Source organism: Cryptotermes secundus, unplaced genomic scaffold (assembly GCF_002891405.2).
Source record: "Cryptotermes secundus unplaced genomic scaffold, Csec_1.0 scaffold234, whole genome shotgun sequence".
NCBI classification, from domain to species: domain Eukaryota; kingdom Metazoa; phylum Arthropoda; class Insecta; order Blattodea; family Kalotermitidae; genus Cryptotermes; species Cryptotermes secundus.
Genome location: NW_019725843.1, coordinates 944,166 through 967,780, shown reverse-complemented (window position 1 = coordinate 967,780; position 23,615 = coordinate 944,166). Strand labels below are relative to the sequence as shown.

Here is a 23,615-nt window from a genome sequence, read left to right as displayed (position 1 = left end):
GCAGTTCCGACCACTTCCTCTTCTAACATCCCACCACCTTGCATATATGCTATTCCGCTACAGTAACAGCACAAGAAGGTGCCATGTATGAAATATGCACCTAGCATGGAGTAGGACTATAGCGCTGAAACAGAATGTGATAACACTTGAAGCAACTGTCAGGTAAGGACGGCGCCAGAGCTCAGGCGATTAGTCGCTGGCTTCCCACAGCGGTGGCCAGGGTTCGGGCCCGGGTCTGGTCATGTGGGACTTGTGGTGGACAAAGTGGCGCTGGGGCAGGTTTTCTCCTAGTACTTCGGTTTCCCCTGCCAATCGTCATTCCGCCAATTGCTCCACAATCACCCTCACCTATCATCTGGGGCTCGTATAATAGGCCAGAAGTAAGAATAGATCCTTTATTCCTGCATGCTGCAATGTATTTTTCCGTAATCAAGACAAAGGCTTTGAACATATGAAGTAATTGATGCCTTAAAATGCCTAAAGTGATTTCAGAGACGTATTTTCATACCTTAACATTCAATAAGAACCTTATATAACTTTTGTATTTCTAATCAAACACAACAGATAATAAAATCTTGGTGATGAAATATTAGGAACAAACCCATCACATACTCGTATATTACAGGTATTCTAGGATTTATGATTTTACACTACTTTCATTTAAATAAGTCGAGAAAGAAGAGCACTTACCTAACTCTGCACGAATCCAACAGACATTCAAAATACTTTCTTCACAATCACAAATTACCTTGATGGGAGGATTACTGAAGATTCTATGGGTGTGTGAAAGGGGGTTAAGAACAGACACAGGAGACTGTATAGCAGATTCATTTATAGTTCAAAGACACGTGAAAATGCTAACAGAAACGTTCTCATTCGGAGTGAGATAAATACAATGAAAATATCTTCTTGCATGACGTGACTCCATAGTGCAACTAAGATTCCTATCAAATTTATGACATAATGACATCTTTTTAGAAAAAAAGGCGTGCACAAGAGAATGAAAAAGGTAAAGCTGTCCCTGTACTTAACCAATTAAGCACTATGCCATGAAGGCGTGTGGGGCAGTGAATGTATAGATCCACATTTTCTTGACCTCGACACTTGCTGGACATGAGAGGTCACCTTCATGCTCCTGCCGCTTTACCCTAACTTCCAAACATCCATCTAAATAATATATCAAAATTCAGTTCCTACCTCATAGAAAACACAGTGTCTTCACTACAAGGACAAGCCAGTTAACGCTGTTTAGGGACACACTCACTGTTTAATCTGGAAATCATATGAAACAAGAATGGCAAGAATGCTAAGATTTTTAATGTGAAAGCAGTATACGAGTATATGATATTGTGCTCTAAGGGGTACAATCTATTTTGCGGTTTAGAAATAAAATGTGCAGAGATATATTCCACATATTTCAGGCAAAGAATGGATACGTGTACATTCCAGGCACTCAGATATAAACGTACATCTGTTTTCTATACACCATTATTAGATATGCAAAATAGGTATAGAGGATTGCTGATATACATACAAGAACATAGCCAGACCTGCTGATGCCTAAGACCATATAATGTCTTGTATCTCAAAATTCTGTTCTTGGATCTAGTAGACAAAACATATAAGGCTGGGATTAAAATACTCTCTTTGCAGCTGTGACGTGGCCGCAACATCACCCCTGACATTTACTTAATACTGCACCATACACGAGGCTAGCTTTTATCACTTTCTACAGAGTGGGGCAGTATAACGCACCAGACACAAACATATATTAATCTCTCATCATTTGTTGTCACTTACTTACTTACTTACTTACTTACTCATGGAGCTGAGCCCTTCTTGAGGACTGCCACTTGTGCAGCTACTCAAGAATTTCCCAGAATTTTACGGAACCTGAAGGTTCATTACCATGTTCACAGGAGCCCTCCACTGGTCCTTATCCTGAGCCATATCAATCCAATCCATAATCCCATCCTATCTCTTTAAGATCAATTTTAATATTGTCCACCCACCTATGCCTTGGTCTTCCCAGTGGTCTCTTTCCTTCTGGCTTTCCCACCAATATCCTATATGCATTCCTCTCCACCATTCGTGCTACATGCCATGCTCACCTCATCCTCCTTCATGTGATCATTCTAATTATACAATTATAGTACTTGGAGTACAAGTTATGAAACCCCTCATTATGCAGTTTTCTTCAACTTCCTGTCACTTCATCATTATTTTTTGTTACTTACAAAAATATCAGTAAAGCTTCATTATCAGCTGCTCATCAGTCCTAACATACCATAAGAGATCTAAATATTGTTTACCAGAATCTAATATGTTAATGAAATATCACATCATGTGAATGACGTTTTCTGTTTAAAATAGCCTAAGTGAGACTGTACTGTAGATGTTCTAGAATATAAAATTATGGCTGCCTTTGAAAAATGTTTACACATGTCGATTAAATAGCACAAATCTGTTTTTCAAGTGTGCTTCAAAATCGAAGTTTTATAGAAATCTCTTAAATTTGTTGTGTCCATCTATCTGCCTGCTGGTAACAATATCCAAACTAACTGACCAGTTTTATTTAAACTTAATATTACATATCTACATTATGTTTCCTTTAGCCAAGTTTATTTTCAGCTAGTTTGAGTAATTTCAATGGACAGTTACTTACAAATCTAAATGGGCCTTTATACGAGTATTGATTGAACTGAATTGAATTTATTTGCAGTCCACAGATCCTAAGTAGGTTAATACCTCTGGATATAGAACAAGTCAAAATAATACCTACTGGTACAAGTAATTTTATCTTAAACTAATATAGCTTAATTCTACATTATTCTCTATTTACATTGAGGTATTCGTCTACAGAGTAGAAGGAATGAGCATGCAGATATTTCTTTAGCTCTGATTTAAAATGTTTAGTATCATTACTCAAGTTTTTGATACTTTGTGGGAGACTATTGTACACTTTTATGCCAGAAAAGTAGACTCCTTTTTGATATAGTGATAAGTTTGATGAAGGTAGATGGAAGTTATATTTTTGTCTAGTATTCATGTTATGGATATTGGAATTTAATTCAAATTTATTTTTGAAGCCTCTGTTGAATTTTCAAGAAAACTGACACACAACAAATAAATTACACAATGAGGAACTTCTCCCAGAACTGTTCATGGACCAGACTCAAGATCACAAAGGTGGATATAAACAACTTGAAAAAAATGAAACCTGGAATATACAGATAATTTTGGTAGGAAATTAAGTTGAATATGTGTAGATTATTTTAAAACAGGCATTAGTCTCTTGAAGCCTTCTTTCCTGAACACTGGGCTGAAGAACTACATTTAAGACGAACACCACAATCCTCAGAGTGTATAAACTGAACTGGTACAGAAATATCATTACTTTATGGTAAAAATGTAAGGGTCTCTAAAAGCAACAAGACTATGACTGGTGCTGCCATCTAATGAGATAGTCTTAGCCATGTCATCACTTTCAAGCTGAAATCAAAGATGAGTCTGCCCCACTGTTGTAATACTGCAGCATTTTGCTGCTACAACGAGATATACTCAAAATTATGATAATAGGAGTTAACAACATAGATTTATGTAAGATTTGAGGCGGTGACTATGAAGAAAGCAGTCTTCTGGGATTTGGCACCGTGTATATGTGGTGTTAACCGACGTTTCGGAGGAACGTATCGCCTTCATCTTCAGGGTAGAATAAAAAATATACCAGTACCAGTCTGCTTTTACCGGTTCTCACGGTCTCTTTGCTTGCAGATTTCTTATATATTTTTTCTTCTACCCTGAAGATGAAGGCGATACGTTCCTCCGAAACGTCGGTTAACACCACATATACACGGTGCCAAATCCCAGAAGACTGCTTTCTTCAACATAGATTTATGTATTCATTCATCAGTAATCTGTCAAGATGACAGGTCCACAATCTCTTCAAAACAGTTCCTCCACTTGATGCGATCTAGAGCTTATTTATGTATTATGGATTAGATACAACTGGCTCAAAAACTGCATGAAATGGCAGAAGTGTTTTAGCAGACCTGAACTTTTGGGCCTTAATAAGAGGGAGCAGTTAATAATAATAATAATGATTTAGTACTACTGAAATGAAGCAGAAAATAATGGTAAAGTTACCCTAGTTTCTAGGTGCTATACCAAGCAAGTGTGTAGCATGTAGAGAGCCTAGGATATGTACATCCTAGATCTCAGCACTATATGGACGTATGTAGTCAACTTCAACTTTGGGGAAAGAGCAACCAGTACCCAATGGACAAGACGCCATTCTAAATGCAGTAACAAAAGATACTAATGCACCTACCATGAACTGAACTCTAGGCATCCAGTGTGTAGCAAGTTACTTTATCGAATGAGCTATCATGGCTCATGCAATGAAGATGAAGCACACAGCTTGGAAAAGCAAACCAATCTTCTATGATAAATATTTATAAACCTCAGCACATGTAATTCCAAATAATAGCAAAAGAGGTATCACTTAATGCCTCATATTATACCAATTTTGAAGCATACAGATTTGAAAAGCAAACCAATCTTCTATGATTCTGTATTTCAGCATCCCGTTGCAATTGTTCAAATTAGTGTCCATTGTTTATCTTGTCAAAATTGCAACACTTTTTACATTCTACACTTCAACACTACATGTTTCGGCCTCAAATAGCCATCTTCAGTTGTTTTTATGTTACAGATATTTTACTAAAACTGTGTTAAAACTGCTACACTGTTTTAATTCGTGGGCCAATAAGAAGAGTGGACAGGAAAATGGCAAGTTTTAAGGAAAGTGGTCATGAGACCCAAGGAAGGGATTAAAAATGGAGCTAAATCTGGATCAATGGGAATGGTGAGTATGAGAAAGTCCCTTTTAAGAAGCAAACCAAGTTTTGTGTCATAGATGGGAAATGCAACAGTTCTCACCTGTAAAGAAAAACTTTGTGTGCCCCATAAAAGGGCCATCTTCACACTTCCCCTTCATTCCCATTGGCCCAGACTGGGCTCCATTTACTTACCCTTTCCCTTGGTTTTCTTTGCAACTGCCTATATAAACAACACAGTCTCCAGTCTTCAATATTGTGCTTGGAATTCTCACAGCAGTGACTGAAAAAAGTTCTGTCTTCTGGCACATAATGTCATGCAGTCTGGTGAGAGTCAACAAATGTTTCTATGAAACACCGGCTCACCTTCACCGATACAGCATTACATCCCAGATGACAGAACTTTTTACACTCTTCAGTCCTGAAGTAGGGGGTAACATGTTCGTCAGAAATGCCTGAATCTGCTGACAAGACTACCATATCACAACTCACAAGACCACAAAATCAATAATCACCATCTGCTGGCAAAAGCAGAAAGACTAAAGGACATTAAAAAAAAAAATCTGATAATCTACAATTGCATTCTGCCAAATTTACCCAATACCACAATCATAGAAAATTAGGCAAAATATGCATTACTTTTGGCCTCACTTACTCTATCTTTCCCTCCACTATTCTCTCTGTGATGAAGGGTGGTGAACTTTTAAAATGTGCGGAGAATTAAATTTGAAGGAATCCACATCTGGAATTGGTACAATTTTAATGTGGTTATCAGAAAGGCAGTATCATTAGTATTATTTAATTGAATGAATTCCAAATGTTTCAAACTCTTCTGTTTGAGCTTTCACCGACTGCGCATTACCATGCACAAAATCTGCTATTGTGTTAACCACCACCCAGTAAATCTGAGGTTTCTCTAACAAAGTGGGACCCTTGAAGTTTTCCCAGGAAAGCTGCATCTCGTGATATTTCACTGACTCTTTCTTTCCAGATGGCACTAGTTTATAGCGCTTTCACACCTTGAATGCGCCACTGTGAAGGTCTTGCCACCCGAGAAGGCATAGGGGGGGATGAGATGGAGGGAGATAAATTAGTAGTAGTAGTGATGGCATCAGTAGCAGGGGCAAGGGGGGGTGAGGTAATACAGGAGGAGATTTAGAAACGTGGCAAGAAGGAAGCAATGTTAGAGGAGGGAAGAGAAAAGGAGAAGAGAATGGGATAAAAACAGTAAGATGATGGAAGAAGGAAAATATGCAAACAAGATTGGGTTTATTTTGTAGGAGGAATATAAAAAAATAGTTTGGGACTGAAAAGGATACTCATTTTCCTTATTAAAGTTGCATGTACATTAGGAAACATGTTCTTAGTATATAAAATAGTCGTAAACTTATTTCAATCAGGATAACATTAACTGAAACATCACCTGTGACTGTTCAAAATCATAAATCCAAAAGAAAAGCCGTGGATATGAAAAGACATAATTAATAAAGTGGTAATGAAACAAACTCTAACAGAAGAGCTTAACCAGTAGGACTCATTGTTTGTATTAGAAAATATTAATGACAGAGCCTTTCTTGATAATCATAAAATATAATACATACTGAAAGAACATATTACATGTAATAGCAAGACTAAGCACACATACATAATTCACAGAAATTCTAATTACAGATGCAGTATCTTTAATTTGTGGAATATTCCTAAGCGATCTACAGGTTACTGCACTAAACAGCCACATCAAACTGTTACATGAACAACTTCCCAGTCAACCAAGATCTGCAATAAAGCCACATTTAATTTTGGAAGCTACACACAGGAGACATTTAAAAACGCTTCTTCTGGCCTCATAGTTTTCCAAATACTATCTACGTAATTTTAACGGGACTCTTCTACTTCATTACCCATAGTGAGTATAAGATCATTTTGGAATCAACTGATCCTTTCATACTAATTAATGACAGAACTTGTGGTGACTGATACTGACGTAAAAGAATTATTCATTCAGTGAGCATATAAAATGTTCATTCTCCATTCTTTGGACATACCTGAATTTGGGGTTCATCATTTAAAAAAAATCTATGAGCGTGTAACTATGGTAACACGAATTCTTTGAATAAAGCCTACAATCTCAGGTCAGTCACCGAGATTTTGCATGTTTTACTTTGCTAGTGTCATGAAAACAGCCACGACACAGTCAGTTACTTTTTCAAATAAAATGAGAAGATTTTTGAAGAAATCTAAGATTGTTCCTAATACTGCTTCAACTTTAAAGTGAGCACATCTAATTTTCTATCCTTCCGATGGTTTTGAATAAAAGCGGATTACAAAACTATGGAAGCTCGTAAAAAAAGTTTTAGACTACACACTTCACTGATCTTTTCCACAACATCACCTACCGCTAGTTTGTGGCCATGGTTGCTGCAGTGTCAAATTATGACGTCTGGGAAAATGTCTAACAGCAGAGCAGCTACCCCTGATTTTCGCCCCAACATGTTAGAAGCTCCGTCTGTAGCAAAAGAAATGAAATTTCTCAAAAAGAAACCCTTTGGTTAATTTCTTGTCTTATAAAAGATGTAAACAGAGGCTTAAGTATCATATTGGCAAGAACATATTTCAGTAACATAAAACCCACAAACGTGTCTGAAGTTCTTTATGAAGAGTTAATTTATAAAATACGTATATTATGATCTTTTTAGTAGTATCATCCATTAATCTACAGAACTTTGAACCTAATTCAGTAATGTTTAAGATCTTCTTGATCAAATTCATTCATCAGAAATGAATTGCTCCACTGTACAATTTAATTACCAGGCCATTTGTATTCATGGATTCCAAGCAGAAATATTTAATTTAAAATTCTCACCTCAGTTCAGCATAAATAAACTTAAAACAGACAATAAGCATCCTGAGGTTTATTCCCATTATAGCTTTAGAAATTGTTTATGACTTTACAGTTTACCAGGCCATGCGTTTAGATCAGTTTATAAAAACATGAAAAATTATATGTTCCATCTTTACTAAAAATTTACCGTTCCCAAGATATCTAGGCCGGTCACGGTAGCCAAGCGGTCTAAGGCATGTACTGTCTTCACTAGCTTGGAAACCGGGATCGTGGGATCGATTCCCACTCAGGGCATGGATGTTTAGTTTGTGTGTTTTTCTGTGTTTGTGTACAGGTAGAGGCCTTGCGACAAGCTGATCACCCGCCCAAGGAGTCCTACCGAATGTGTAAGATCTAGAAAAACCGAAGTGAATGGAGAAGTTCATGGAGGTAGGCCTAGGCCCATTGGGGCTGTAGTGCCAAAGGGGGGGGAGATATCTAGAAATTTATATTATCATCAACCTAAAACCTTTAAAATTAGCTACAAATTGGTATCTTCCAGAAATCCCCCAAATTCCCCAAATCATTAACAGTGGCTCAAGACTTGAGCTAATTTAGTGTCATCCTACGATATCACACTATCAGCAATGACTTACAGAGTGGAATAAAGTTGTGTTATCACTTTGTGAGAACACTAAATGGACCCAAGTTCGATACCTGGTCAGGTTATAGTGTCTGTGATGGAAAACTTCTCTGGAACTGCCTGCAGTTGTTTTCCTACACTTCCTTCAATATTTTCCTTACTTTCATGCAAATATACAGGTTAAAAGGCAAGACTTCCTTTGTAAGTTGGGTATGGCTACTCTTTCATTAAACATTCACCATTTGATCCAATGGGACCTGAGTACTCAAAATTCTGTAATATTTCATTGGCTCAAGTCCAGATAGGATCCTTGCATACTATAGAATAAGATAAGAAGGCTGCAGCACTAGACCATACTAGCTTTCTTTTAAAGATTTAATGCAACTTATAACTGTTACAAAAGACTGAGATTTTAATAAACACACCAATGTAAGAAAAAGCTTCAGTGACCTAACACCCCTCCCTCCAAGAAGAAGAAGAAAAAAAAAAGGACTAGCAACTACTTCAAAATAATCTCTTATTGAACCATGAGTGTTGCTCTTATTCTCATCACAGTTCCCACAGCTGTCATGTTGGTAGTCCTGATGACAGGGTGTTAAACTGCATGAAGATCCAAAGATGTGACATTCATACCACATTTCCTGAAAATTGGTCCATTCATATCAAGAGTTAGTGAAGGTGGGCAGCGCGCACGCACGCACGCGCGCACACACACACACACCCATGATACTACAAGCATATTTTTCCTTGCCAGACAATCAGCTAAACATTATCCCATCCAATCAATGAAACACATGAAAGTAGCTAATTAAAATGTACGCAAACTGATACACTGTTAAGGGGAGGGGAGACAGACCAGGATAAATTAAGGAGTTTTATACTTTTTACCAAAAAGGCATGTGAAATTTAATGTATGAATCAGGGCATTGTTATACATATAAAAGTAACAGGTTCAACTAATTGGCTTCTTTCTGCTAGCCCAGGTTATTTTGAATTAAACTGGCATTCTCTCTGGTCAAAATATAGAGTTGGTCACAACAAAGAAGCTGATGATCGGACTGTGACATGTATGGAAGAAAATCTGATGATCAGACAACAAAGGGATTTAAAAGTGGAAGCAACAACTTGCATATCTGTTGCTAAAAGAAGATGCGACTATTTCTGGATAGATATATTAAGTCTAAATGAACTAATTACAACACACAACTCAGAAAAAATAAAATGTGCATTATGCACGAAATCCAATTTACATTCCAAACAAAGTACAAAAGTATTATGTTATGTTCCTGTAGATAACACATACGGCATGTGTTTTTATAAAGAAAACGTTTCTGGCAGCAATGTCAGCTATTCATATACCCATGTATCTTTTCTTCAAAAGTGTCACTTCATATCTCCAGGAAACATCTTAAGGAAAATTAATTTTGTCCAGTCTGAGACATCTGATATCAGTATACTCCTCTGCTAACTGACTGATTGACTGACCGACCCCCTCAGAAGTTAATACCACTCAGATAGTGAAGAAATTCTGTTTTTACAGAACCTGAACGTTCATTGTCATGCATGCATTCATCAGTAGACCTAATTAATTCAATATCACATTCATACCCAGGCACATGTTTTTTCTCCTGCCCTGAACATGACGGAAGTTCCACCAAAACGCTGACAACCACCTACTGGACTATACAGAAAAGCACAAGCAATTTTTCAGTACAGTTCTTTGTAAATCTTTTGTTTCTCCCTGTTGAGATACAGGCTAAAACATAAACTCGATTTACTGCTCTAACAATTCTAGCATATGGGTATGGCTGTGCAGTTTCTCAATATATCAGTGCCCGTCATTCCTGAACCAATTCATCCTCCTCAGATCCCAGTATTCTCCTAAGTAAGAGTAAAGTAAGTAAAGCTATCCCTGTACCAGGCCGTGAAGGCCCATAGGGTTGTGAGACATTGAGGCTCCCACATTATCTAGACAATTGGCTCAAAGATGGCAGTAAGGCTGTCAGCCCCACGCGCCAGCCACGCTTTACTCCCCAGGAAAATTATTTAATTAATTCCTGGTATATTATATTTAAGCATCCCGTTGCACTATACACTTCTATATGTAGTAATACAAATGATGTCGTGAATGCAACAATTTATTTGGTTGTAGATCTTTGTTTTTTCTTCCTCTACATTACATGTATCGGCCGTAATTGGCCATCATCAGGTGTATTTTTCACTACGTAGCTGTCACACTGCACACAGTCCAAAATCTAAAACATCAGCCTGTCAGTTTTGTTTCAAATCTCGCCAACACACACTCGTCAATTTGATTTTAGAATTACTGTTTAAAATTTCTAAAATTTAAAGTTTTAAATACCAGGGACATCTGCTCTTGTCTACATGTGCTGCAGCGGCTATTTCTTGTTTTCAGCACCGTTCATATATTATTCTGTGCAGGCTCCCTCTGTGTCACTGCTTATCTTTAATATTTTTGCCCTAATTCCTGGTACTCATTTCTGTCAGAGGCTGAGTGAACCCCAGGGCCAAAGTGCGCCTGGAAGGATTAGGTCAGTTGAAAAAAAATCCAATGACCTCATCGGGACTTGAACCCGCGACCTTCCAGCTTGTAGCATAGCCCCTCAACCAACTCCTAAGTACAATGCTTAAAAAACATAATTTAAGCCCTTTCATAACATGAATAGACTGTGTTTCACAAGCAAAGGAAAAGTAGATGAAATTATGTTTTATGTATCTTAACTTCTTAATGTTTGGGAAAACTTTTGTCATAATTGAAATATAAATCTTGGAAGTTAAAGCTAGCACTTTATGAATTTTTGAAAGCAGTCAAAATAACAGTTTTCAGATGCCATAAAATTATTCTTATTACTTTCATTACGAAGTTCATTTTAATTTCTACAGTCCCCATTACATTCTNAGGGGGGGGGGGGGGAAACCCATGCACACCTGCTGAATCCAAACATGCACACAAACTCTGCTCTAAAATTAAATTGTAGATCTCTGACTCAGATATGTATGATTATCTTGTTGACAATACAGATCACAGTCCATTTGCCTACCTTATGTAAATCATCAACAACAAAACATAATTTGAATATGCCATAATTACCCTTTTGTTGATCATGTTTTCAGGCCTCCTGTGATTACAAGTTTACTACTAACTGCTATAAACATTTCATCAAATTTCTAAAAAGTGTCTCGCTGTATACACACGTGCACAAAATATTTCTCTTATTAAATTCCGTAACTCCTACATAAAGCACCTTTCAGTTTTGTATTTAACTGAATAAGGAGCGCAGATTCTGTCTTCAGATGACAGTTATCTCCAACTGAACTGTTCTAGCAGAATTACTTCATGTCCACATTTTGACTGACGTTCTTCATATAAAATTAAAATTCATTCACAAAGAGCATTACTAATATCAGTTTATGGTCAGACATGACCTCAATATAATGTACTCCATCCCTTTATGTCATATAAAGAACTCCAGCAAACGGATAAGCCAAAGAGCATACATAATACATCATTCGTATTCCTTAGCAACTTACAGAACAAACTATACATTGCAAGTATTACTACTTTATGCAGAGATGAGCTGGGCTGCCAAAGACAAGCCATGACTACAAACTTTTGAATATAACAAATAAGTGTATATACAGACAGCAAACCCATGATTACTGAAGTTCTATTATGCATATGAATTACTGTTTACATAACAAAGCTAAGAGTAAACATGTATGAAACTGATATTTTAATACAGATATTCATACTTTATAGTTTGTTTAAATTATAAAATTACTGTTAACATGTCCAGTGGGATTAAATTTGTAGATATGTCCAGCAGTATAACGTACGCAGCCACATACGAAAGACATATCATAAGACACAGTATATACACAATTAAAACATAAGAACGACTCCCATTGCGGATGATTGGCATTACACACGAGTTTGATATATGACATGTAAGATGACAGATCTTAACAAGTTTTAATATATAAATTTTATTAATGAACAAAACGAACACACATTTTATATCATTTTATAAATGGACACTTGATGACAAGCAGTGCAATGGTTCAACGTGATTAATACACCTGAAGATGGCAGAATGCCGCCGAAACATGTAGTGTGAAGTGATGAGTGAGATTGTATGCACTAAAAGACGGTTAATATATGCACATTATGGATACGAATCAGTGCAACAGGACGCTAAAATACAACATTGTAGATACTTATTGCCTTTACATGTTTCGGTCAGCTGACCATCTTCAGAAGGCATAAGTTCAACATGTTCAGGAACTACTACTACTACTACTACTACTACTACTACTACTACTACTACGAAGTTCATAATACATACTTAAGAGTTTTATATAAAAAGTAATATACAATTATTTGGATTAATATCTAATATTTAAGATCTTGAACTGATATGGTTTGTGTCCTTGTACCTTTTCTGTTAAAATGGAATGTTGGGGTATTATTGCACATAGGCTCTCTTTTGGTTACCTCTGACATGCAGAAAAAGAAGTGTATCTATCCCATTTCTTGACCTAGCACAACTAGATATTTAAATCTAACAAACATCATATGTGTCAGGAATTCAGCACCACTAGACAAACTGAGGTGCGAGACTGAATTCCCTTGTTTGCCTGTTTCAATGAATTTGTAGTGCTGATGGGAGATACTGTGGCATGTGTAAGGAACATGCACTACTCTTGTGGAACATTCATGAGAATGGCAACTTGGTTTAACCTATTTCTGAACGCAGTCCCTGGCACATGCATCCTTATTCATGTGCCCACCCTACTACCACCTTCCCCTTGCAAGGACTGGCTGTGAGATGGAGACTCACTGCCTGTGTACCATGTGGTAAGATGAAGAATGATCATTTCCCAAATTACTGTCTGGTTCCTATTTCTAAAATAGTCTTAGCTTTACTACCTCCTTCTTCCACTGGGCAGATGATGTACACTGCACCTGTCCAAATTGAACTGCAGTTCTAAATGGCCTACATGTCACTGACTTTAATGTCATGGTGACATATGTGGTACAGGCCTGTCCAGTTATTTCTTTTTTGTTTGGTTTATATTTATTATATTTTGTATTTTACTGTTATTTTTTATAATATACTGATTTGGTTCCTAAAAAAATCTTCCACTGTGAGTACATGTGCTGCATTATTCATTAAATTATCTGTCCCAATCAACCCATGCCATATAGGGGCAGAAGCAGGTGGCAAAACATTTTCGCTAAGTTTGCGGTAAATTTCATAACAGCTGCCTAACATCTGTATAACATATCTTAAAATTAGAGTGTGCATATGTTAGGCACATAGTGCATATGCAGATGGACATAAACTATTAATGTTCGGAAAATAACAGGCGGGGGAAATGAAAAATCCAAAAAATGGCGATTCCGTAAGAACAACTGACATTTTACTGCATGTCAACGTAGTATGCCACCACAAAATCTTGAAGCTCGCTCTGGTACAGAAATCAACGTCATGACTGTCATAACAAGTTGAGGAATAACTGTGTTCCTGTACATACCTGGTTATAAACTGGCATAAACTAGATTGAAGTAAATGTTGAAAGATCTTCCTACCTTTCTAATGTCGTCCAGGTTGTGAATTTCTGGTGAAAGACCTCCATGGACACAGAGGAACTGCTGGTTCATAAGGGCAGCAAGTGGCAAGCAGTCGAACGCTTCCATGCATGCCTCATATACACGTTCTGAATATTTTATTTTACCTGAAACAGAAATTTATTTTCAATTTTTATGGAAAAAAAATAGAGTAATATTTTAAGTAATTCTGTACAATGTCACAATACCATTTATGACACAGGTTAGGATCTGATCTTAAATCTGTTAACATTTTCATCATGAAACTATATTTTCCAAATCCAGATTTTCATTAAAATTTTGTGCAAAGAGTCAATTATGCAGATACCAGGAGAACATTTCACTGCTCTTCAGTCTCTGGTATTCTGACATTGCTTTGTCATGGATGCCTTATTTATTTAAATAACCACATTACAGTATACTTTATATGTTTACAGAACAACGGGAGGGGATAAACTGTTTCTTCTGATGACTCCAGAATCCAACTAACAAATGTTTCTATGAATACTGCTGCAGCTGTAAAATTCATGAAGTTTCGTAATGATACAAACTTTAAGTTAGAAAGATGAACAGAAAAAAAAAACACGCGAAAGACCGAAACATGGGTTGGGTAATATGAAAATGGTACTTAAAAGGAATGAGGTGTAAGTGTGGAGACCGGATTCATCTGGCTCAGGATATGGTACAATGGTAGGCTCTTACGAACATGGTAATGAACCTTCAGGTTCCATTAAATGCAGTTAATTTCTTGATTAGCTAAGTAATTAGCAGCTTCTCAGGAAGGCTTCTGCTTCATGAAATTAGTTAGCTACAGACTATATAACAGCAAAATTTATATGTTATACTTCTATGAAGCCTTTATGCAAATCATTATGCACATTCTTGCATTAAAACTTTCAGTTCTGGTATCTAATCAAATAGCATCATTCCAGTGGTAAAGGTACAGATTTGCTCCATATCTGAACTGCAGAGTCATGACTTTAAAATTAGTTTGACAACATCAATGCCATGCAACTTCAATTTCATTAAGACACTCAGTTTTAAAAGTTTTCTCTCTTTTTGCTACAACTACAAGTTTAAAGGACAACGTAATGCCAAAAATGTTCCTCTACTATACAAGCTTCGAATGAACGCATCATCAAATACACTGTGCACTAATGCTAATAACGAATTTTGCAATTTTAAATAGGCAATCTGGAATTTTACCCTGTCAGTCAGTGCCTCAACTGATAGTCAGGGAGCCAAAATAAGTCATTCATTACAGCGGCTAGGCTGTGGACTGAAAAGGGCCAGGACTGCTCTAGCAGTATAGCATGGACTATGGGTTGGATGGCCCGGGGTAAGATTTTTCTTCTCTTCACAGCGACCAGACCAGCTCTGAGGCCACCCAACCTCCTATTCAGTTGGTATTGGTGTAAAACAGTCTGGGCGTGAGGCTGACCACTCACCTGTATCCAGGCCAAGATTGGTGGAGCTTTGTCTCCAGCCCCCCCCCCCCAAATGCGTCTTCACGGCATTGTGATTGATCAAGCACAAGCAACTTTACCTTTATTTAGGCTACGGACTGAATAACGAGTGAATATGGGTTCAATTCCCATCATGGGCAAATATTTTCCTTGCAGCATCCAGGCTGGCACTAGGGCCCACCCAGCCTCATACTCACCGGCACTGGAGGCTGGGATGACTAGGGAGCCTGGTGCCAAGGTTAAGAATGTATGGAGTCATAGCGACACTCCCCCATTCATCTTGAGTATTGATATCAGATTATCCACTCCAACCCATTTGAGTAATATCAACTGAAGTACCATTCTTCAAGCACAATGTCACCTGACAAAATAAAGTATTTTAACATAAGCATACTTACATTCTTGTTTAAATGTGAAGTATTCTGTTAGATGCCTACATTCATGGTTTCCCCGTAATAGAAATAATGTGGTAGGGTAACACAATTTCAGCGCCCACAGGTACAACACACACTAGAAGCAAAGAGAAACATGTGTTACAACCACTGATCTACTGCAATACAAGAGGAAAACTACTAACTAACTTCATGGTACTCAGCCCTTCTTGAGAAGCCACCAGCTGTGCAGCCACTCAAGAACTTCCCAAAATTTTATGGGATCTGAAAGGTCATTACCGTTTTCACAAGAGCCCTCCACTAGTCCCTATCCTGATCCATATCAATCGAGTCCATACCACCCGAATCTATCTCTCTAAGGTCTCTTTCCTACTTTATTTCCCACCAATATCCTATATGTGTTCCTCTTTTCCCCCATTCGTGCTACATGCCATGCCCATCTCATCCTCCTTGACTTGGTCACTGTAATTATATATTGCGAAGAAAGCTAAGAAGTATCCTAATTATGTAGTTTTCTCCAGTCTCGCATCACTTCATCTCTCTTCGGTCCAAATATTCTCTCAACACCCTGTTCTCAAACACCCTCAGTCTATGTTCCTCCCTTAACGACAGAGACCGAGTTTCACACCCATACAAAGCCACAGAGAAAATTAATAGTTTTGCATATTCTAATTTTTTGATTTTGAATAGCGGACATGAAGACAAAGGGTTCTGGCATGAATGGTAGAAAACATTACCCGAATTCAATCTCTTCTTAATTTTCTTCTGGATCAAATTTTCATTTGTTACCAGCGTTCAGAAATACCTGAATGCCACATTTTCGAAGGATCTGTCAGCTATCTTTATGTAATGATTTTACCCTGCATTCTGGTGACGAGACGACAACATATAGTTTTCTCAGCGTTTACTTCGAGACTAACTCCTTATAGCGTCAATTAAAGTTACTGCGTGTTTCTTTATCGTATATAAGTTATCACCCAGCAGGTTCACAAACATCAGCACAGAGCAGCAGATGATGTGTCCTATTTAATTTCAGTCCCACCGTCTTGCTAGATCTTCCTAATGAAAAAGATGAAAAGCAACAGTGATAAAATATCTCCTTGTTTTAGACCATTTGGATAGTAAAATTATCAGACAAATGTTTGCCTATATGGACTTCACTGTACGTCTCGTTTATACTACAACCTTTTAATCAGCCTGACTAGTGTCATAGGCATAAATATACAATCTACCTGACATATCAGAACCCATTAATTGCGCTATATTGAAATACAGACCGCCGGAGGGATGGATGTAATCAAACATAGTATTTATACACATTCAAAAGGAAAAATTGAGGAGAGCTAAAGAGAACAATACAACACAGTTCTGCACTGTATAAAAGGAATACTACAGAATGCATCTCGAAACAACATAGAACTAATTTAGTAAAGGCTGCGAATGGTGATCTGCTTACAGACTTCCATGACATTTTAAACATATAGTACTACCACTTCTCTGAGCTATTCAATGTACATAGGATTAGTGATGTTAGGCAGATGGAAATACAAACACTGGAGCCATTAGTACCTGATCTTAATCCTTTCGGGGTTGAAACTTCTATTGAAAAGTTGAAATGGTACAGATTACCACGTGCTGATCAAATTCTAACAAAACTGACTGAATCAAGATGTGAACATTATGTTCTGGGATCTATAGTTAGTTAGTTATTAGAGAGGGTGGGTTTCCCCATGCACTTAGACCTGTAGTGGTCCATTGTGCTTCCCTCTATGATTTCTACCAGCCTCTATATCCTGCCGATATTGGCGCTTACCATCAGTCCCGCCCAGTCAGCGAGACCGGCTCTACTGGCTGAGAAGTATCTATAATGCTTCCCCCATCTACCGGCGGTATTAGTGACTGCTGTCGGGCGGCAAACGTCCGCAATTTTGCTCAGTGGCCTCCTTTGGAGGTATGAGGTTCTTTTACGTGCCGTAAAGCTACGACACAGGACCCACGGCTTAAAGTCCCTCCCAGAGGACTTGTTCCCTGAATTTTTTCCGCCCTTAAAAAATCTGACGACCTCCGCCGGGTATCTGAACCCGCGTACTACGAGTCATGAGGTGGGAACGTTACCTCTAGACTACGGAGGCCGCTTTCTGGGATCTATAAACTCGTTAATTCTATTTGGCATAAGGAAGAACTGCCTTGGCAGTGGAAGGAGTCTATTGCTGTTACCAATTTACAAAAAGGGCGATAAAACTGACTGCAGTAATTATTGTGGGATATCCCTGTTATCAACTTCATAAAAAATTGTATCTAATATCCTCGTCTCAAGGCTAAGTCCATAGGTAGCCAAAATTACTGGGGATCATCGGTGTGAGTTTTTACGTAACGGATCAACTACTGATCGCATTTTTGCATTCATTAATTACTGAAAAGAAAGATGGAAGTACAATAAGACAGTACACCAGCTACTCATAGACTTCCAAGAACGCCTATGATTCAGTTAGGAGGGAAGTTCTGCACAATATTCTTATTGAGATTGATACATCCGTGAAAGCAGATAGGCTTATAAAAATGTGTTTAAATGGAATCTATGGTAAAATCTACACAGGAGAACATTTATCTTATATAGTTCCTTTCTAAAATTGTCTCTAAACAAGGAGATGCTTTATCGCCAGTGCTTTTCAACTTTGCTTTAGAATATGCCTTTAGGAAGATCCAGGAAAACCTCCTGGTCTGTACTGATGAGGTGAATTTACTAGGAGATAACACAGATACCACACAGAAACTTCGACTGACGCTAGTAAGAATGCTGCTCTAGAAGTAAATGCAGAGAAAACTAAGTATATGTTGCTGTCTCACCACCAGAATACAAGGCAAAATTATGTCATAAAGACAGCTAACAGGTCCTCTGAAAATGTGGCACCGTTCACATATTTGGGAACGACAGTAACATATAAAAATTGGTTCAGGAGAGCAGATTAAACATGGATAATGCCTGCTACCATTCGGTTAAGAAATCTCTTCTCTTATCATTTGCCATCTAAGAACATGAAGAATGAAATCTATAAAAACTATAATTTTGCCTGTGGGTTTGTATGAGTGTGAAACTTGGTCTCTCAAATTGCAGCCAGTACAAAGACTGGCGGTGTCTGAGAACAGGGCGTTGAAAACATCTGGACAGAAGACAGACAGATCAAGAAAAGACTAGAGACAACTGTATAATTACCTATTATACCTTGTACTCCTCACCAAATATAATTAAGGATATTCATGTCAAGGATTAAATGGGCAGGGTATGTAACACGCATTGGAGCAAAGAGGAATGCATACTGCATACATGGCTTTGGTAGGAAATCCCGAAGGAAAAAGACCACTAGGAAGACCTAGATTGGAGGACAATATCAAAATGAATCTTCGAGAAGTGGGATGGGGTGGGGGTACAGACTTGATTCATCTGTCTAGGGATAGTGACCAGTGGTGGGATCTTGTGAACAAAGTAATAAACCTTTCTGAGTTCCATAAAATTTTGGGAATTTCCTGAATTTCTAAATGACCGCTGGTTTCTCAAGAAGAACTTGGCTCCATGGAGTTTGTTTCTTGGATCCCCAAAAATTCAAAACAACAATCTTCAAAATATATTTTAGACTGATATAAAACTACAACACCAAAACATGGGTCCTACAAGGAGAAACAAAAGCAAAATCCATGCAATGAATGTGAAATTTGGGAGTAGTGAGGGAAAAAGAAGAGGGATAAGATTAAAAATGACATGTTTAGAGATATCGGAATTCAAAGTTATTACAATAGTTCGGCCATGTAAAAAGAATGGGCATGTCAAGAATACTGAGAAGGATATTACTCGTGGTATTAAAATTTAAAGGAAAGGTAGTTATGGGACGATCCTGAACATGAAGGTTTATCTAGGTACTGGAACACGTCAAGAAGCGATGAAAGAGCTGGCAAGAAATTGACAAGGAAAGATTCTGTGGGATGAAAGACATTTTGTCCATCAGTGCAAATATAATGGAAATGACGGCATAATAATAATAATAATAATAATAATAATAATAATAATAATGCCCCGCGTTACCTATGTAACGAGACAATAATTCAAGCGGGTTTAGAATTTGGCTACTATGTTTATTGGACGGTCACTTCTACACTTACTAGTACAATTATTCAAAATCACAATTACTGCTTTGAGGCCAACTGAAGACTGACTACTCTTCTAACGTCAAATGCAAACCGAACTCGTCTCTTGTCGCAGTTGGACTCTCATAACTTCCACGCGGACTCATTCCGCTTGCTGCTATCAAAACGGTGCTTCAACAATTCATGTGTAACGGTGGAAACTGCACTGTTAGGAATTGCTAGCGTTTTGATTCCTAGCCGCTGTCGCGGGAACATTGGTCGTTGCCTAGGAAATCAGCTCTCATCTCAACCATTCCTTCCGGCTTTCTGGTGGCACGCCACATTGCTCCCTTCTTAAGGTTGTTCGTCCCGAACAGCCTAACGGTGTTTCCTTTTCATATTCCGAGCGCTACATCCGCTCCCTCTTTCAAGGGTGCTTGTCCCGAGCAGCTCCATGGTAGGTCGCGAGCTGGTCCAGGTGTACTACCAACATCCTCGACCTAGGGTTCCTCTGGATTCTGTATACCGCATCATTTATTCGGGTGACTACCTTCCCACGAAGATTGAAATTTCGGTGATTTCCTTATCCTGCCTTCCACCTTCCTTGTTTATAACGAAAGACGGGCTTATCATGCTATGTTATCATCATGTCATCCAAAGAACTTCTGAGACAAGCTCTAGATTTTAGGAAACTACGTATGAACATCATGCCACAAAGGAATGATAACTTTTGTTGTATTTCCTAATTCTTTACTACCAGCAAGGCAGCAGTCCAGACTTTTGAGATGTAAGCAACCAGTACCGCTTAATGGACCTCTAAAAATCTGTATATACATTTCAGTTGGGCGATGAAATCGATTAATAAATCATACGCACATAAGAGGAGCTATGTATGAATATACACCATAAATATACCATAATCTTCTACGGAAACTGAGTGAATCCAGAGGCAAAGTCCCATGTATTGAAGACATTCTTCATCCGATATTAAACACCTGATATCCACACTGAAGAGACGATCTCTGTGGTTAGTGGTCAGAATTCCCGGCTACAGATCCAGAGGTCCCGGGTTCGATTCCCGGCGCTATCAGATTTTCTGAGAAGTAATGAGTCTGAAACGGGGTCCACTCAGCCACGTGAGGAAAACTGAGGAGATATTTCAAGGAAACAGCGGCTCCGGTCTAGAGAAAAGAGATTAACGGCCGTGGGGATTCGTTGCACTGATCATGCGACACCCTCTATCCACAAAAGTTGGCACTAAATTCGCCGACAAGCGGCGGTCGCTCGGTCGGTATAGTTCGCTTGTGAACTAAAGCAATGGAGTTTTCCTTTATCCACAGTGAAGTGATGCACCTGTCTAAGATTTCCCATCTTTTCATCGCCATAAAAGCTTCTAGTCTTAAGATACCATAAAGAATGCATATGAAACACTTTTTAAATAACATTATTTATATACACGATGGCAATGAAAGGGTTTAAGATTACATCTGAAAAGTTAAGATAATCCCAATCTGCACATGGCTTTAGTATGGAATGAACATCTGAAAGATCTCAAGTCCTCCAGGAACTTCTTGTTTTCTTGGTATTCGATGAGCTTAAATTGTCCTAGAGAAACAAATGATCATAGTTCATGTTTATATTTAATTCGGAAAATGCAAAAGCTAAACCCTCTTATGCCAGTACAGATTTTGCAACGACGCATCAAGGATATCCGAACAAGCACAACAGGTGACACTAGCCGACATGGTATCACCCCACTAACTACACGAGTATCATGAACCATGGACTTTTACAGTTACATGCATCCTACAACAGCTTTGTGCCATATGAATTTCAGCCCACTTCACATATTTAATATGGAAAGCAAGATTTGTGATATCATGTCCCAGTGTATATGATACTAGTAACTAGTTGTGTGTTCTGTTGCGCATTTTTGTGGGCAAAAGGACTCAACACAAAGGATATTCATAGGGAAGTGTCTGTCGCGTAAAACGGTTCAAAACTTGGCGAGAAATTCTCTCAAGGACATTCGAAAGTCACAAATGGTGCCCGACTAGGTCGCCTGCTAAGACTGCTACAGAAGCAACTGCGCTCTGGGTGGTGGAGTTGATTCGAAATGACAGAATAACGAGAGACAGTGTAGCACCTTCAAACCAAAAAGTTTAAAGTTACGCCATCATCTGGGAAGGTTATGCTTAACGTGTTTTGGGATTCTCAGGGAGTACTGCCAGCACATTTTCGGAAGAGTGGTGAAAATGTGAATTCTGCATCATACTGCAAAGTTCTGCTTAAGCTTCGCTAAGCAATTCGCAGTAAACTTCCAGACCAACTGAAAAGAGCGGTACTGCTTCATCATGACAATGCCAGACCCCATACAGTCCGAGCAAGAGAGGAGTGAATTCAAGAACTACAGTGGGAACTTCTTGAACATCCGCCTTACAGCCCGGACTTGGCCATGAGTGACTTCCATCCGTTTGGTCCGCTAAAAAAAAAAAAAAAAACACCTTGGTGGCAAACGTTTCGCTGATGACGAAGAGGCTGAAACGGAGGTGCGAAAGTGACTCAGACAAGTCAGAAGACTTCTATGCTGCTGATTTCGACCCACCGGTAAAGGGATGGGACAAATGTATAAATGTTGGTGGAGGATATGTCGAGAAATAGATATTTTTTCCAAGATTCGAATATCACATGTTTTACACTTTATATCCATTTGTGATGTACGTAAAGGCGCTCCTTCGTATTTTCACATATTTGAAGCTTATACTATTTGAGCTATGATCAGGGATCTGTTTTTCTGAAAGGAGCAAGGAGGTGAAGGACAAGGAGATTTTACTTTAGAAGACATGACAGTTTACAGCATGTGAAACAATGGATCTGTTAAGAATGTGAAATTTGGAGCGATTTAAGCTGAAGGTCTGAGATTTAATGTTCTCACAACAGTGACTCCATACCTACCGAGACACTGATAAGGATATAAATTGCATCCTGAGTGAACTACAGGTATTTATGTTATAAAAAATATGTAAGTTACATTAGCGAGATCTACATTATGTTACATACAATATGTATGATTAGATGGTTGCATATACAGAATGCGCCAAAAATTACAGTACTAAAATGAAACGATACCACTGTCTATTCATGTGAAGGCCCCTTGCATGACAGAACCTTAACAAATCCTGAAGAAATGAAACGATCACCATGTCCCTGTGGCGTTCTTTGGTGATGGTAACAGCACTGCTTTCATCATCCTCAATGAAATAGGGGCCTAATATACTGTGTGCTGAGACAGCACACCATACCTTCACACGTGTACTGTGTAGCGGTTTCGGGACGATAACATCTGGCCGCTCAAAACCAATGAAGCGAGTTGTCTGGCGACCACTTCTGTATGAGCGGAAATAATACTATACTATGAATACTTTTTCCTCCGTTGAGAGACCCATTTCCAACAACTGCACAACACAACTCCATTTTCACTACTGGGAACACGTGGGGCTGGAGCTATGCCCAGTCGACAAACGCACATGCGCGTTCGAGATACGCAAGTTTCAGTACTGAACATTTTGGCGCATACTGCAATTCGAGTTGCATTCGAGTTTCATTTAGAGCACGGAACCAACAGTGACTTAAAATTAAATTTGCGTGAACGCTTTTGGTGTGCACCACTCAACACCACATTTCAATTACTTCCTCTACACAGC

General features: G+C 38.4%; 1 protein-coding gene across 1 annotated transcript in view; it reads right to left on the bottom strand.

Moving 5' to 3' along the window:
• LOC111863653 (serine/threonine-protein phosphatase 2B catalytic subunit 3) overlaps positions 1-23,615 on the bottom strand; it is a gene marked incomplete in the record, with an annotated part of 233,080 nt that overhangs the window by 55,937 nt on the left and 153,528 nt on the right. Inside the window, 2 exon segments of the mRNA XM_033751146.1 lie at positions 13,917-14,062; positions 15,799-15,910. Of these exon segments, the coding sequence (XP_033607037.1) occupies positions 13,917-14,062; positions 15,799-15,910 (258 nt within the window).